At 36.8% G+C, this 18,153-nt stretch overlaps 1 protein-coding gene across 2 annotated transcripts in view; it reads right to left on the reverse strand.

The window, feature by feature from the left end:
* Positions 1-454: 454 nt before the first annotated feature.
* The window catches only part of LOC121270755 (vinculin), a 129,900-nt gene continuing 112,201 nt past the window's right edge, over positions 455-18,153 (reverse strand). For both annotated transcript variants that reach the window (XM_041176153.1, XM_041176151.1), the window contains 3 exons: positions 5,076-5,279; positions 4,647-4,751; positions 455-3,927 (listed from right to left, as the gene is read on the reverse strand). In XM_041176153.1, coding sequence (XP_041032087.1) covers positions 3,781-3,927; positions 4,647-4,751; positions 5,076-5,279 — 456 coding nt within the window. In that variant the 3' untranslated portion in view covers positions 455-3,780. The remainder of the gene's footprint in view (positions 3,928-4,646; positions 4,752-5,075; positions 5,280-18,153) is intronic.

The raw sequence follows: 18,153 nt of genomic DNA on the forward strand, positions 1-18,153 counted from the left end.
CATTAAAGAAATAGGGCTTGAACAGATTCTGCATGATGGAAGTATTCACCGCTAGACTGGAGTATCTACATCCAACTTTAAATAATGATCAAGGCAACAGCAGTGCTGTAGACAGGTTTCCTAATCTATCACAGCCAACAATAATGCAAGTTGTTTTTAATTTTTGGTCCATGTGCAGATTTCTGCATTGTTTGGTGAACAGCCCAACAAACAGTTGACTCACAATGGCTAAACTGTAGTTAACATCTTTGTCCATGTTCACACAAGAATTTTATTCAAATTTCAACAAGTTGTGGGCTAAAGCTGTACCAAAAAAAAATCAAAATTTGGGTTCATCTCCAAAATTCAACTAGTGTCTTCTTTTATGGCTTAAGTTATTAATCTTAAATGTTTATCTGCTGGATTCTAATTCAACAGACTGTATTCAACTGAAGGAGATGACAATAAACAAACAAAATGTTACAAAATACTTTATTTAAAAATGCAGGTACTTATAATGCAGCTAATGACAAATTTAGTTCAAACAGTTATAAATCCTGGTTATAGCCAATATTTCTCTGAATCGTTTATATTCTTTGTAAAATACAAAACTCCATGAGATGCAGAGTTACCATACAGTTAAGTATTCTAGGTTTTATAAATACTCTTCACTGGTGAAAGCAGTTTATGGTTCCTGATTCAATCATAGGGACTGTCTTACTTTTGAGCTAAGTTCTAGCGAATCCTTTTTATTGCATGGCTCTTTTTATCTGTCATTACTGAGGCATCTTTCTCAATTATAATCAAAGTGATCCACATCAAATCAATGAAAAATCTAGCCCAAACACTAAATACAAGTTGCCATTTCCAATGGAAAACTTGTTCCACCCACATCACCATATTTAATATATCATTTGTATGGCAAAGGACTTTAAAGAGTGTACCATAATTATAAAGTTTTATCTCCACTTTTTAATGTCTTCCACTGAAACTGGACATGGGAGTCTGAACATATTCCTAGTTCCAAAACTAGATCAAATATGTTTAAGGATTCACAGTATCCAGTGTAAAGATCACATGCCATAACATGTATTTAAGTATAGAAAGGCTTTATACTAAAATGGTGAGTCAACAGACGTTGTTAGAATCACAAAATGCTCTGATAACTCAAGTAGCCAAATAAACAGATGAGTAAATATTCTTCAGCAAGAGTCATTTTTAATGAAAGCAATGACTTCCTCTTAATGTTGTAACGTTTTCCATATTTACATTAAAGCTGCAGTAATATCATGCATTAAGGCTATCTGCTACTTAGAAAATTTCAAGATTACTCGTTAGATACAGTACATTTCATTATACCCATGATTCTTTAGTGTGAATGATTGACATGCAGTCACATGATATTCACAATTGCCATCTGATGGGCTGGAGGGAGAATTAGGGTTGACAGAATAGTTCCAAGATTTCTTTTAACCTTTCAATTTGAACTGCAGCAGTCTCAAGGTCAATTAGAGATGAGCAACAAATGCTGGCCATGCCAGCAATGCTCACATCCCATGAAAGCATTAAAAAAAAAAACTCCATGTGATTGAAACGTTGAAGAGTTTGTAGCTGCTGGCAACAAAAAAACTTAATTGTGACTGCAATTTTCAAACTATTAAATAACTAAGCACCTGCATTCTGCAGTTTTGATCCTCTCAGGATAATTAAAATACTATTGTAACTCAATTGCAATCATGGTCTATATTTAGCCTGCTCTCAAAGCCAACTGTGGCAAGATAAATAAGTGTCAACTCCTTAAGAATTGCAGCCATGGCAGAAAGCTTTGCTTCTCATCCCTTTGGTTATGCGATTTTTTTAAAAATGTGTTCGGTACAGTAAGGCTACAACTTTCACGTGCATGAGAAGTCAATTATGGATGTAACTAATCAGTTTTCATAAAAGTATGCAAGTACATAACTAAGTCTAAATAACACCAATAATAATGTTTCTTAAAATTATCTTCCATGTTTTTCTATACCCAATCTCAAATTTGCAACAAATATATTTTTTAAAATCTTGTCTGCGAAGATTCATGTTGGAAAATAACAAATTTCAACAAATACTGCTGAATTTGAGAGCAGTTATTGAAAATCATTTAAATATGGAAGAAATATATTTTGGGGATTTTTAATCATTTGAATATTCTAATACTTTGACAACTTATGGTATGGAAATAATACCCATTTTAGATAATTGCATATTGGCAGTGCAGGACAGTACTTATTGAATACACGCATACACAAATCTGTAAATTTTGAAACACTCATTCATTCAGGTCCCAGTGGAAGGTATGGATGAATGCAAAATTAAACAATATATTGTGAAGCAATTGTGCATTTATATGTTTTCGATTAAAATACCCATTACTTGGAAGTTAATTGCTTGTAAATAAAAAGTTCTTCATTCCAGAAATGATTCAATATATCTTAAAAAATATTATGAACAACCAATTTAGCTTACAAAGACTTAACCTGCTCTCATTTCTTTGCACAGAAACCAACCGACCCAAATTACATTCTGATTTAGTTCCCAAACAGCATTTTATACACCATTATCTTATATTCAAATGTAGCCATGTTAAAAAGCAGAAAGTTTGTCACTTTCTTATCGACTAACTAGCAAAACAGATTTTCATTTGTCAATAAATTTTTCATAAACCATCGCATATTTAGTCCAGACTTAAGATCACAATAATGTAGATTTCAAATTAAGTAATGTTGTCTAGTTGGGAAACAGATAATTCCTTATCAAGTCCTTGATTGTAACAGCTACAAGTATCCAAAGGAGTATCATGCCTAATCTTAAGGACAGTGTACTGAGCCAGTATTTGAGCACATAAATTGTGTATTCATGTTTAACAATCACGTACTCTTCAATTACTAGTACTCAAGAGCATCAGGCCAAATACATTTCCATGTTCCATGATTGGCAGCACATCTCTCAATAAACTATACCAATTCTTAAAATAAATTTAGCATACACAGTCTTTGGCTTAGCAACTGAATCCATGCTCAAGGATTGCAAGAATAGAAATAGGAAATAAACAAATCTTTTAACCAGCTAAGCATATACTCTGCCACAGTATAGCTGTCCAACCATCCAGCTCCACCCACAGCAAGCATATGAAGTGTCTGTAATAGTGTTGAACAAAAAGACAACTTGCAGGGTCGAAATAGATCAAACATGTGGCACCCGGAAAAATAGTGTACATAAGTTGCCCCCAAAATGTTGTACAATATTCCCATTTGAAAAGAAAGCACTGTTGGTATTATATTAAACTGGTCATAGGTTACAGCCATACATTTTATCTATTGACATACAGCAGTCCTTTATATTTGTGAATGGCAGGACATAGAGAAGATGTCACTTTTCTATGTCAATTGTATTTCAAATGAAAAGTATGATTCATTCTGCCTAGTAGGGATAAATTGGGAACAGATATTGAAGCAATACACTGTTCTTAAAGTGTGATTTGAGAAAAACTGAAGCAGAAGTAAACAAAGCCATTTTTCAATATTCAGCTAATTTTATAATTCTGGTAGAAGTATTGTACACACAAAATGAATATTATAACTGTTAAATATCAAAGATTTTGTTAGTAGTGAATGCTGTGAATTATAAAAATTATGTTAACACTAAAATAGCACTGCCATTCTGATTCATTTTACACTCCCAGTAGATGTAGAACATTTTGTTGATCCAAGAGAAATTCTCTCTGCTTCTGCACCAAAATGGATTGGACCAGGCAATCCTCTTGGTTTACTGGTACCATGGAGTTTTCCGAACCCAACGGAGCGTGAATCCTGCATCTGTTCTGATCTTAATGGAAGCAGCCTCTGCTTCTCGCACAGTTTCCTTAACGGACTGCATCAGGTTCTGAGCATTATGAACCAACATTTCCGTAGCCTGACAGGAAAAATTGAATTGTCATATAAACATGCAAAAGTTTGCAATAAGAATTTACAGATTACATACACATGTAGCATACACATTCATTCGATTATAAATATGCTTGCTGTTAAATCAAGGAAAAACAACTGTCAACTTCAGTATTGTTTAATGCTATTAAAAATCCCAAATCAGCAGAGAAAGAACAGATAAAATTTGATCATTTTAATCAAATACAAGTTTAAATGTTGTCACAAATTACTGCACCCATGTATAACAAAATACCTACTATTGCACGCAACTTAGTCTCACAATTTATACAAAAATAATCCAATTAAACAGCTTTTGTGGATAATAATGAATGAGGTCAATTAGACACCATTTTAATGAAGGAAACCAATTAAAGCACACCAATGATGATAAAGTTATACGCATCTGTATCCACATTGCCTACAAACAGCGATTTGGTTGATTTGACTTATTTGTTCCCTGTTTCAAGAAACATACTTTTTACCCTTTTATGGTGTCTCAGTTTCATTCAGGGAGTGCACTGCTTAACAAGTCAAGAAAGATCGAACAAAACTTATCTTGGCCTATTTAGGAGACTGAAGTATTAACCAGTGCTTGGGTTCAAAGTGACAATTATATAACACAAAGCTCTTTCCCAAATATAACATTAAAATAAACAGGCTACACTGGGTTTGAACAAGGCTTCACAAATTTTAAGATTGGCTCACCTGCTCAGATTCCTCCTCACTAATGTTAGTGCGCCCCAACATTGTAGCTTTGACAGTAGAGAGAATTTTAAGTTGTGTGCTAATAGTTGGGATACGTTCACAGACCTGTGATCAAGAGAAGAAAGTGAGTATTTGAACAAAGAAAATACAGCAAACTACCAACTGCACTCAGGTTTCTTTTCTTGTTCTTGTAGATGACACCATCAAGGTTTATTTATTGCACATCCTTGCTTTAGTCAACAGAAAATTAATAAGATTCTATGAATGATTCTTTTCTGTCTGAAAGGTTTCACTTATGCCGACAATTTGGCCATTTATCACATTCTTCCAAGACGAACTTGTGTAACTTGATTGTGTGTAAAAGCACTTTTTAAATAAAGTCCCACCTACAGAATGAATTATTATCCCAAAACTTCCGTTCAGCCATACCTGTAGAAGGTTTGTTCTGATTCGTTTATCAGTACATTGTTTGGCAACTTCCTTTGCCAGTCGTGTCACTTCATCAGATGCCTTAGCTATGTCCTTAGCACAATGAATAAGGGCACGTTTGTTTCCACTGCCACCACGCACCAGTCGTGACATTTCTGCCATCAATAAGGCCATCCTCTTTGCAGCACCAATGATGTCATTACCCTGATGAATGAATGAATCACGTCCAGCGTTAAATATTTGTCACATCAAAGTTCAATTTGGTTATATATTTACTTCTCTGAAAAATAATTAAATACATAGTCTCAATCCAGGTTGCTGTCCTAATGGACGCTGCATTTTATACGATTGACTTAATTGATTAGTCTGCAGCTACTCAGTCAGCAAGGATTCTATGCTACATATTAGTTTGGAAATTTATTTAAAAAATTCTAATCCTGCAAGTCATGCATTTTAATCAAATTTTAGCTCATGCTTTATAAACAATTTTCAAAACTTAATTTTTGCCCAGTTTTGAAAACTGTGCCTGCAATGCTCTTAATGGAAAGACTAATGAATCTTATTACAACCCAAACTTTCAAAAGTGGTAAGGGTGACATTGTGCACTTTCAAGTATGTAGTGGTATACTGATAGTTAAAAAAAGCTTCAAACAAAATAACTTTCCAGCTTTTTTCTAATTAACTACAAAGTATTCCATTGTGAAGCACAGTAGCATGTCAACTTTTAAAAATTCAGTTATTACAAAAATAGCAGAGGTATACTGCTGCAGCCATGAGAAGAAAATAAGAAATAGTAGTAGGCCAATTGGCCCTTCAAGCCTGTTCCATCGTTCAATTAGATCCTAGCTGATCTGATGATGTCCTCAATTCTACTTTCTTTCCTTGCCCCCTATAACTCTTGACTCCCTTGCCAATCAAACATCTATCCAACTCAGCCTGGAATATATTCAGTGACCCAGTTTCCACTGCTCTCTCGGGTAGAGAATTCCAAAGGTTAAAACCCTCAAAGAAATTGCTCCTCATTTCCATCTTAAATGGGACACCCAACCTGAAAACAACCCATTTAATCTGACTCTCTGTTTCCTGTTAGTTAATCAATCCTCTATCCATGCTAATATATCACACCAACACCATGAGCTCTTACCTTGTGTATGACACCTCTTCGAATGCCTTTTGGAAATCAAATACACTACATCAGCTGGTTCCTCTTTATCCACCCTGCTTGTTACATCCTCAAACTGACAAACACGATTGTTCCCTTTCATAAACCATGTTGACTCTGCTTGATTATTTTATAATTTTCTAAATATGCAGCTACTACTTCATTAATAATGGGTTCTAATATTTTCCTAATGACAGATGTTAGACTAACTGGCCTATAGTTTCCTGCGTTGTCTCCCTCCTTTCTTAAATAAGGATATTACGTTTGCGGTTTTCCAATCCGGTGGGACCTTTCCAGAATCGAGGGAGTTTTGGAAGATTTCAATCAATGCATCCACTATCCCTGCAGCTACTTCTTTTAAGACCCCAGGATGCAGGCCATCAGGTCCAGGGAACTTGTTAGTGTTTCATCTCATTAGTATACCTAGTAACTTTTCTCGTGATTATTTTCCCCTTCCCCATTTGCCCTTGAATTTCCACTATTATTGGGATGCTTTTTGTCTTCTACTATCAAGATAGATATAAAAAAACTTGTTCCAAGTCTCTGCCATTTCCTTGTTTCCCATTATTAATTCCCTAGTATCATCCTCTAAGGGACAACATTTACTTTAGCTACTCCCCTCCTTTTTACTGTCTTAGTGCCTATATCACATTTTTTGCTGTATACTCTTATATTCTAATTTCTCCAACCCCCCTCTTTCTTTTTCCTAAAACAAGTTGTCCTTTATTAAATTTAGTTATTAAAATTGTCCCAATAGTCTGGCCTACCACAAATTTTTGCAGCATTGTGCACCTTTTATTTCAAATTGATACAATTCTTAAATTCCTTTGGGAGCCACAGATGGTTCAACCTTCTCCATTTGCAATGGAGTATATCTTTATTGAGTTATGAAATATGCCAGCCATATTATCTTCATTGTCTAACGTTTTACCTTTTAACTATTTTCCAAGTCTACTTGAGCAAATTCTGACTTCATAGCTTTGTGAAAGCTTTTATTTAAGTTTAAGACATTAATTTCAAACCCAAGTGTCTCACCTTCAAACTGAATTTCAAATTCTATTATGTTACAATCACTTTGCCTTAAGGATCCTTTACTATGAGATCTTTAATTAATCCTGCCTCATTAGAAATTGCCAGGTGTAAAATAGCCTGTTCCCTGGTTGGTTCCATATTTTGTACAATGAGAAATAAAAAGCACTTTTTACTACAACATCCAAAATTTAAAAGTACCTATATTTAGAAATTTCACTCTAAAACAGTGCAACTCCCTGGACAGCACAAGTTTATCTGGTGATCAGCTGAGCCATAAAAAACAGCAGCATCATAGATTTGATTCCATCTGTGCATAGCTAGCTCACCTAGTTAATGGCAATGCTGCTGTGGTACAGTTAGCCTTAATTACCCAGACTGAAGAAAAGGGGAAAAAATGGCCAGGCCTGCATCTCTGAACATTGTCCATTGACAATGCAGCAAACTGCTGTATATGAACATGAGCCAAGGCCAAGTCAGTTATCTGAAATTCTCAGGGGCTCTTCAGTCACATAGCCTCCAAGACTCAGAATTGACGATTGCATAACAATGGTGGTATTTGGCAAGGAAGCTGGGGGCAGTCAACATCAATATAATCTTATCCTAACATAGAGTCAACTGGCTAGAACTGGATGCATCCAAAGCAGGTGGCAAGTCAACAGAGTGATCCATCCCTGTACCAGTCCAGGATGGCACAAGACCTGTGTTAAATTCAGCAATTGACCTCAGCTGCATTTAATCAACAAAATCCAGAGTTGAGTGAGGTATCCTGATGCAGCTCAATGGTTTGGAATTAAACATTTGAGCTGGCTGCAATACTGGCAGGACCGTCATGTAGATAGGTATGGGAGTTGGGGAGCTGGAGAAGTTTACAGTAGGTGGGAGTTCACAAGCTGGCAGTGGCTTATATCAGTGCTGTGGGGACAGGAAGAAATCTTTTGCTTCCCTTTCTTGCAAGTTCAGGTAAGTGAAGAAAACTTTCCTCCTCCTCATGGCCTTCAGCAGTCATTTTAAGGACCACTGTTTATGCCTCTCTAGGCCCAAAGAAAACTAAATGGAGCGTGCATTAGTCATGTGCCACCCCGGCCCCGAATGTCAGCACACCACATTCGGTCATCACAACATAACAGCCAAGCTGTATTACCCACTGTAAGCAAGGGCTACTGGATACTGGAAACCTAGACTGTTGTCTCCTTTCTATCCAGGGGTGCAGAGACAAATATGAAGCCTACTTCTGCCACTGCTCGTCACTTAAATCACCACAGCAGTAAATCAAAGTTGGAACCTTCATGTCTTGCATACTACTCACTAGGTAAGGCCACCAAGTCATTAGGAAAACTTGGAATGTATACTGTAAAAGGAAAACTATGAGTTTTAGGGATTGAATGCTTTCAGGACACAATGGTTCAGGGCCTGAAGTGGGCAAAGGATACGGAACACATCCAATAAAGTAAAGGCCATTTCATCACTGTATTCAGAATAAATAATTTCAATTTTTGGAGCTGCATAATTTAAAGCAATTGCCAGTTTGGGGGCAACTTTAGAAGTTAAAGGTAATAGATTTAAAACAAACTATGACCATCTAAAAACACTCTAAGTGATAAAGCTTACTTTCAAATCTCCAATTTAGATAGTTTGTTCTTCCACTAAACAACTGAAGGTAGAGCTCCAGAATTAAGACAAAATAAATATTAAAAATCCCAGTAGCCAGGTCAAAAAATAAAAACTCAAATGTTTAACTGTGTGCTAAATGAGGAGTCACATATGCTGGCTCTCACAAAAGTAACTTGGGCATATTTCTTCAAAGCTTAAACTTTTCTTTGATTTTATAGCTTTTGGCTTTTAAAGATAGTGTGCTTCCATTTCTGTTTCCAGTAAAGAATTCCCTATCCCAACTAACCTCCGCTTTATATTAAAAAAATCCTAATTTGCTACTTGAATTTGCAAGTTTAAAAAAAAGTTCCTCTAATTATGATCATTGGCTATGCGCTGGATTCAGAATGTCCTGCATAGGCACTGTTAGTGCATAACCTTCACGCATTCTCCCATCATTTTCAAAATACTGATTGCCGGTTCCCACATTAATTAATTTTATGAGAAGAAATAATTAATGCAAAATAAGCTTTCCACCAACAGCAGTATTGTCAAGGGCACAGCATTGTAAAAGGTGAGGTGTTTCAAGAAAACCAGTGATTTATTTCAATGGTTTCTATGGTTCAAATTTGAAAAAATAAAGCTCACATGTTCCAGAAGGGATAATAACATACACAATCACAAGAATTGAATTAAGTTTGGTAGTCTTATATTTAGGTAAATAATATTGGTATTGAAGGATCAGATTGACAGCTGCACTGCAACATCCTTTTAGAAAATTTATTCAGAAGATATAATGAAGTTCAGACTTCAAAGAAAAACGGAATCCTTCAACTCAAGTTTATTGATATAAATGTTTTAACAGGCCAACAGCTATCATCACTAAAACTAAACTGATATTCAATGTTTAAAAAAATTCAAACATTTTGTAAATAATCACACTGCAAACTATTTGCTTTAAAATGTAACAATGTGATTGAAAACAAGATCAGGCATTTAAATGTGCATACTCAAGAACTGCAATAAGTAGATCCAATGTTAGGAAAATCAATAATTATGTTATTGTAGCTAGAGTTAATCAAAAGCTTTTAGCTCTAACACACTCAGGTAAATGTCATTAGTTCATAGTAAATCTAGAAAGAAACAACACTTCATTCAATGGCACCAACAATAGTCGTTAGTAAAACTGCAATCTAGAAAGGAAGAATGTCTGTTATTATGTATTTTAAAGGCTAAACTTTTAGATTAAAAAGTGCTGCACAGTTGCAGAAGATTCATATTTATGTTGCATAATCCTTTGAAAAATCAAAGTTTGAAACTAAATTTACAACAACCACTTGCACTTATAGAGCACCTTTTACATAGCACAACATCCAAAGGTGCTTATATTTATATTTAACACTTGCCTTATAATACTGAGGTCAACTTTCTGAAATTCTCAAATCAACCTACTGTAGTTTTGTTCCGTACTGAAATTAATGGAGTTTGGATTTTTGCCTATCCTATAAGCTTATTACAGAGAGCCACTACATTTCAGCCTAATACCCAAGCACTCTGCTATATATCTCTTAAATGAGTGCCTGGCAAGTTGCCAATGAACTGAGAGGGGATCAGAACTTAAAACATGAATGAGGTAGAGCCTAATCATCATCCAGCTGAGAATGGCAGCAATTAGCTGTAAAAGGATTTTTTCCCCAGCCGGGTGGCTGTAGTAATTGTAGCTTTAAGGAATGTAGTGACTATAGTTTTAAGACCTATTGTGTTGTACAGTATCACATAACAGTGTGAATGAATCAGCTCTAAGCGGAAAATCATAGAGTGGGGGTTCTTCTAATTGTGGAGCTTGATGGAAGCATGTACCTATTGCTGCAGCCTTTAAATAAAGTTTGATGTTTCTAATGAGAAACCTGTTTGGAAAATCAAGTCCATAACAAACTGGTGACAAGGATAAATCAGGTCCGGCGTTGTCCTTAGCCCAGAAACTGAGATTATCTTGTTAAAACAGAAGAAAAGGAACATATTCTCACCATATATGCCATATTTTGGCAGGACTGTCCCCTTTGAACCATCCACGGAGAATTGGTGTCAATATGTAGAATGCCTCAGGTTCTATTTCCAGGCAAAGGAAATAACAGGGTAGGAGAAGAGAAGAACAATTCTCCAAAGCATTTTTGGGAGTAAAACCTATAATTTAACCCAAGATTTGACGGCCCCAAATGCCCCAATTCAAAGATCTCGGTGAATTGGTAGACCTCCTTGAGGAGCACTTTCAACCCAAATTCTCAGTCACCATGCAGAGGTTCAGATTTAATTCAAGGGTTAGAGCCCTGGGGGAGACCATTGATACAAATGTGATGAAATTGAAACAGCTGACTGAACAGTGTGATTTTGGGGAGATCTTAATCAATATGCTGAGGGATCACTTGGTCTGTGGTGTACAAGTTGATGATTATTAACTGAAGCAAACCTTGATTTTAAAAAAGCATTGGAAATAGCGCTTGTGATGGAAAGTGCCGAATGGGACACGCAGGCTATACAAGATGCACAAAATTGCGCCGTTTTCCAGTTGGGGCGGGAACGGACAGCTGGGTGTGGTGCAAAAAGCTGGGACTCCGCCGCAAAGCAGGAAACAGTCCCTACTAACCAAAAATTTAAAATAAATACAGGAAACAGCTCAGTAACAAATCTGAAAATGAATTGTTACTGATGTGGAAACAATCGTACTCCTGAAACTTGCCATTTTAAAGAGGAGGAGTGCTATTTTTGCCATAAAGGAGGGCACATACCGAAGCATTGTAAAGCAAGATCGAGACAGACTCCCAGGCAGCAAACTAAGTAAATCAAAGTACATAATGAAGAACCCCCACTGTAAGGTTCCCTGCGCTTAGAGCTGATTTGTTCACACTGTCACATGATATGATATAACACAAAAGTCTTAAACCTATTCACTTCATTCCTTAAAGGTACAATTACCACAGTGAAAAAGATGATTTCCATAGGCCTATCGTTTTCTCTGCAACATGCAATATCTCCAGTCATGATGGAAGGATTCTGACATTTTGTTTTAGTGTTTGCAGGGAGGCTAAGGTATAGAAATTAAGTATCTTTATTGTTATTAAAGCTGCTGGGTATGCAAATTATTAGGAAAGCAATCCAATATGTAAGCACACCTCCAGTTTCCATAAATATTATTACAAAAGCCCCCCATTCAAATTCTAGAAACTGTCTTTGTTAGTGGGTAGTTCAGCAGATTTCAAAAACAGATACATTTCAGAATTTTGACATTACGAACTGCAAATGTTTGCTGGCATTACTAAAGGTTGTTGAATCTGACAGTGTCAATTATCTCAATGTCTCTGGACTGTTATGTAAATTAATAATGAAGGAGGAGTGCAATTATCCTGGTGAAATGATTTTAGTAGTAAAGCAGGAAATTAAACTTCCTTTTACAATTCTCCCTAATTCAAGGCTACAACTACTAGGCCACAGATAAGCATTCATCATGGATCACAGATCAAGTATGGTTGAATTTCAATTATAATCACATAATCTCAATTATAACGAAGGTCAATTAAGATAAAATTTAGTTTAATGTCTGCTTCACTTAGAGAATGGAAATTACTTTAAAAAAACTAAAATTCCTAATAGCCAAATATTTCAGATGATTGGAATGAAATGGAACTTGATTAAGGCCTAAACAATTAAATTTCTACCTTGAAAAGGTCTTAACAGTAATAATGTCAAGCACAGCTGAAGCCAAGAAAACACAGACAAATTTGATATTCTTTGGTTGCATACACTGTGCCAGCTCTTCCACCAAAGGAAACTCTAATCCAAACTATTATTCAAAAAGTTTAAGATTTTCTGCAGACAGTCTTCCTTTAACAGCCACTGCCAGACCAAATCTTTGTTTTTTATATCCATCTTAGTTATAGCCCTTTGGAGAAAACAGCACAGACAAAATAAATAAAAATATATTTACAATCTGGAAGTCATTCAGAAACTGTCATCTATGGCTTCACAGGTGATGGAGACTATGCAATGTTCAATGTCAACAATTGGGATCCTAGGTACACTTAGTTTGCAAGAGAGCAAATTGCCTCCAAATGCATCAAAGTCAGCTCTTAATTGGCCGCTGACATTGATGAGGAACTTGTGAAGCCAATCTCAGTACTTCAAGAATGCAGGCAAACATTTTACTTCAGGCTCATGAAACCCAACCAGAATCTACAGTGATGCAAATGGGTCAATATTTTGAATGACTGAATGCACACGAACCAACAGCCCAGTGGGAAAAACTGAGGAGTACCTTACTAGACCATTTTCTTGCTTCTCGATGCAAAGACTGAGCAGCAGCCAGAATTGGCTGGTTAACTGGCTGATTTGTAGGCATTAAAAGTAGCTCAGGCTCGTACTCATCTTCATTGTCAGAGGGAAGAGTCAACTCAACATCATCGTCATCATCATCATCACCATCATACACATCTACATCAGCCTCAATTGCTTCACTTGCCTCATCTGTCACATCAGGCTTTAATGGTAGCGAGTGCAGAGGGGAGGATGGAAAGACAGTGAAAGAGTTAGTAGGAGAGACAAAAGGAGAGAGAATATGAACGGAGTTCTTTTAGTAAATGGGTATCTTCTTATTCTGTAGGAAAGGAAAACACAAAATGTGTGTAGGAAAATTGGGAAGGGAAAACATATGCCTATTTTTAGCTTGTGACTTAACTTACAGCTAACTAATGGAAGCAGATGAACCATGCCCAAGGGAAAGAGCGGGAAGGGATTTTTTCCACAGAACAAAAAGCTGAAAAACTTTCCTGCACATCCACTGACTCAGCTTTTGACCTTTTGCACAACTAAACAGAAGGACAAAGACAAAAAACATAATGATGTTAATCAATGGTCTGAAGAAGGATCAGTGGTTGCATGCACAACACTAGGAACTGAATTCAAAACATACACAATTGAGTGCTGGAAAACAATAGAATGATGTGACAATAAGGGAGTGTTATGCAAGGAATAATCACAAGTTACATACTTAAAGGACTAGGGAGCAAGAGGTTAGCACAGAGGTTAGAAAGTAGAAATTCAAAAAGGTCAAACCGAGTGCAAGAATTGCCAGCCGCTGCTATAACAAGGAAGAAACCCAGGTAACATACAGGATGCTAATGTTTTAATTAAACAAGGATGAAATTAAAGATAAAAGCAAAATATTGCAGATGCTGGAGATTTGAAATAAAAACAAAGTGCTGGGAAAACTCAGCAGGTCTGGCAGCATCTGTGGAGAGGGAAACAGAGTTAACATTTCAAGTCTAATATGTCTTTTCTTCGGAATTGAAGAGAAGGAAAATGTGATGGGTTTTATGCTGTTGATAAAGGAAGAACAAAAGCGAAGGGCAGGGATAGGTTAGAGGGTAGAGGAGATTAAATGACAAATGTGTCATGGAACAAAAGGCAAAGATAGTGGCAATGGTTGCAATAAAGAAACAAAACATTAGTCCAGAGTAAGTGTTAATAGCAGAATAAAAGACAGCACTATATGAATGCAAAACATGAAAACAAGATACAGATTGGCAAAAAAAATCAAAAGGGAGGACACAGTTCACAATCTGAAGTTGTTGAATTCAATACTGAGTCCAGAAGGCTAGAAAGTGCCTAATCAGAAGATGAGGTGCTGTTTCTCAAGCTTGTGTTGGACCTCATTGGAACTCTGCATCAGGCTGAGGACAGAAATGTGAGCATGAAAGCTCACAAAAGGTGGTGAATTAAAATGGCAAGCGCCCAGAGGTCAGAGTCATGCTTGTGGACTGAGTGGAGGACTTCCACTTTAGTATACTGTATTCACTGTTCATAGTGCAGTCTTCTCTACATTGGGGAGAGCAAATGCAGACTGGGTGATTGCTTTGCGGAACACTCTCTTTTCCTTTTGTTTCATGACATCTTTGTCAGTTAATTCCTCCCACCCTCTAACCTATCCCTGGCCTTCCATTTTGTACTATCTGACCTCCCCTCTTTTTTTTTAAAATAGCATAAAACCCATCACATTTCTACCTCTCCTCCAAAGAAGAGTCATATTGGACTCTGTTGCTCTTTCCACAGATGCTGCCAAACCTGATGAAATTAAAGATTATAGTTGTCAAGACAAGGGTAAGAAAGCTTTTATAAATTGGTGAAGGAAAGTTACCCATGATTTAGTGGAATTGAACAGTGAGTAACAGACAAACTTTAAACAGGTTTTATCTAGGCACCTTGGCCTCAATTATAACAAACCACAACACCATAACACCCCACTGCCCGCCACTCACTAACATGAGGGCAAGAATTAAAATATCAAGACCAAGCAAACCAGCCCATTCCCATCCAGTTTTTAATGAACCTACATTAGGCCATCAACGAGATTTTCACAAAAAGCAGGTGGGAGCCTAACTAATAAGAAGTCATATCCCGTTGACATCTGTGCTGAGATTTTAACTTCACTGAACGTGACTGAGGCATGAGGGATCCCCGGCAGCAGATCAGAGTCAAGATTTGTTCCTTTTCCCCCCTCCCTACAGGCTAGGAGGAGCAGGAACACTCCCCTGAGGTTTCACAAGGAGCTCTTCAGACTGCCCCAGCCACTCCTTTCTGCCATCCTCCAATCAGCCTCCCAGTAAGGCCTCCTACTGACTGCCAGGGACCGCTCCATCCCACTCCTGAAATCCGGCTGTACCCTCTTGCAACTGCTAATTGCTTCCAGCCGACAAGCAGAATGTTTTTGTGGATGGCTGTCTGCTCAAACTTATTTAGACAAAACCTTGCCTGTAAATCAACATCATGAGCTTGTCAGATTCATTACCCGTTACCAGGCTCCTCCACACCCACCCCACTTCCTCATTAATATCGGGGTCCTAGAATAGTCTGTCCCAAAGAATGACATTTTCCCTACAATATTTATCTTAACAATTTGGAAGGAGAAAATTTGACCAAAATTTAAATACAAAAACTGCACCTCAATATAGAAACCCCAACTCATCTTTAGGTATATTATCCCATCCCCGCTATATTACTGAAACAAATAAATTTAATTAGGGTGCTCTTGATCTCGTATTCAAAAACAAGACAATAAGTTCCATTCATAAGAAAATTGAACATTCCACCATTCAGAATCAAAAACCTACTATTCTATTATAAGCTCAGAAAACACAGCAGGGACCAGGGAGCAGGAAAAAAAACATGAGGGGACAGGAACAATTTTTATCTAATGGTTCATAATTAGTTCTCTTAAGCCAGCCAAGACAATTAAAAAAATCATACTTCATAAGAATTAGGACTTTTATCTTTCCGACTCTAGTCTGTATGTTTTTTAAATACCATTTCTCTCAATGCAACTAAATTTGCAGGTAAATGACAAGTGTCCAAACATTTCACCTCCATGGTTCAGAAATTCTAGGCATGCAGAACAATGACTTCCTCCAGCAAACCTTGCAGCTCCATCTCAGGATCAAGCAGAGAAATGAACTTGCTGCAAAACTTTTAAAAAAACAGTTGCAGGTTGCAAGGGCAGGCTGTGGTTACACTAACTCAACCCTTGATGGGGAGTGAGCCTCACAGTAAACATACATCTTTGTCAAAGTACCTCTTGAAGGCATGTCTTAAGCAGTTAGTGATAAGTAGGCTGGCAAATGACTTGGACATCGAGAGAACCAAGGTAGTGGCACATGCAAATTGCCCTTTGTAGGCTCTTGAACTACAAGGGAAGTAGATAATCTGTTTCATAGCTCATGAGGAAACTCAGACTTGGCACAACAAGCTACCAGAAGATATTACCTGGAGACTGGAAGTGAAAGCCAATACTCATGTATCCAAGGCTTAGTACCAGCATGATTGGATTGCAGAGAAGCAAGGGGATGCTGAGAGTCTCTATCTCTAACTGGTAGAACCACTAATCATTGAGGTATGGTTTATGCCCATATTTTGGACAATGTCATAGCAAAGCATTCATTTTATATCATCAGTTGTGCTACTCCCCATTCTGCGTATGAAGAGCCCCATAGAATTTGCTGCCCACCTAGCAAGGCCTTAAATTGTTAAACTGGAATCATATACATAAGACAAACCAGCTCTATTACTCTAGGACATTTCTGAATAACCCAACAAGGGTGGAGAGTTGATGAAGATAGAAAGAAAGATATGCAGGAAACATTTTCAGAAGCCAAAAAAATTAAATTTGACCACTTTTAATAACCCTGTCACTAATTTGTATTGAACATGAAGAATAACACATTTATTTAAAAATCTGGATGAACAGCACCTCCTTCAGCTATTCTCCTATTCAGCTCTACTTTAACAGTTTAAATGGATAGATTCAACCACCAAACGAATTAAATTTGCAAATCAATTAGTTATAGATAAAGTATTGTCCATCTCTGTTTTTGCAATAATTTTTATAATAGGGAATTTGTTAATAATAGATTGTGCAAAGCTATTTACAATGCATACTGCATTGTAAGTACCATTTTTATTAAATTTATTGTTAATCTTTAAACTAATACTCAGAAGTTCATGGTCTCAGCCTCTAGGTCAATAAAGGCCCCCTAAAATTTGTATACATTAATCAGTACTCACCCTGTGTTTTTGGCTGGATGAGTACTGTGCACAAGATCCCCCTCCTGCCCCACCAACTCCGAGCAAGATTACAGAAAATGAAAGATGACCTACCTGACAGGGTCATATTCATTCTTTGAATAAAGGCACCTTTCACACAAAGATCAGTTAGAAAAGAACAGAAATATTCTATTTTTCAGGGAGGAGACACATGCATGCAAGCATGCCACACACATTTCAGAGATGACATTTTTGCTACCTATGATATTAGTCTGTCAGGATATAGACATTACCCTCCTAATCCATTTCTATATTGTATAAAAAGCCCTTTCCAAACTCAAATACCAATTTTTTCCCCCCCACAAAACTCTTTACTTTCCTCCACCCAAAGAAAATAGCATTGAAACTACATCAAATAACAGGTAAGCAAAATGGGAGTATAGTGTGTGAAAGAGGCTTCCAAGCCTATAAAGTAGTTTTCCTTGTATTTACTACCAGTTACCTACTCACATGATAGGGGTTGACAACATATTGCAGACAAAATGACATCAACTGAGTTCTTTGTACAGGAGCATACATGAAGCCGAATCTGCCAAATTAAAGCAATTCACATCCTCGATTGAAATAATGTTTTATGAAGGTCTATGAATTACTCTAGCTTTGCAAATGCTATCACTTAGAGAAACTCACTTCAGGTTATAGAAAGGA

The sequence above is a fragment of the Carcharodon carcharias genome, chromosome 28, assembly GCF_017639515.1.
Source record: "Carcharodon carcharias isolate sCarCar2 chromosome 28, sCarCar2.pri, whole genome shotgun sequence".
In the NCBI taxonomy this organism is placed as follows: domain Eukaryota; kingdom Metazoa; phylum Chordata; class Chondrichthyes; order Lamniformes; family Lamnidae; genus Carcharodon; species Carcharodon carcharias.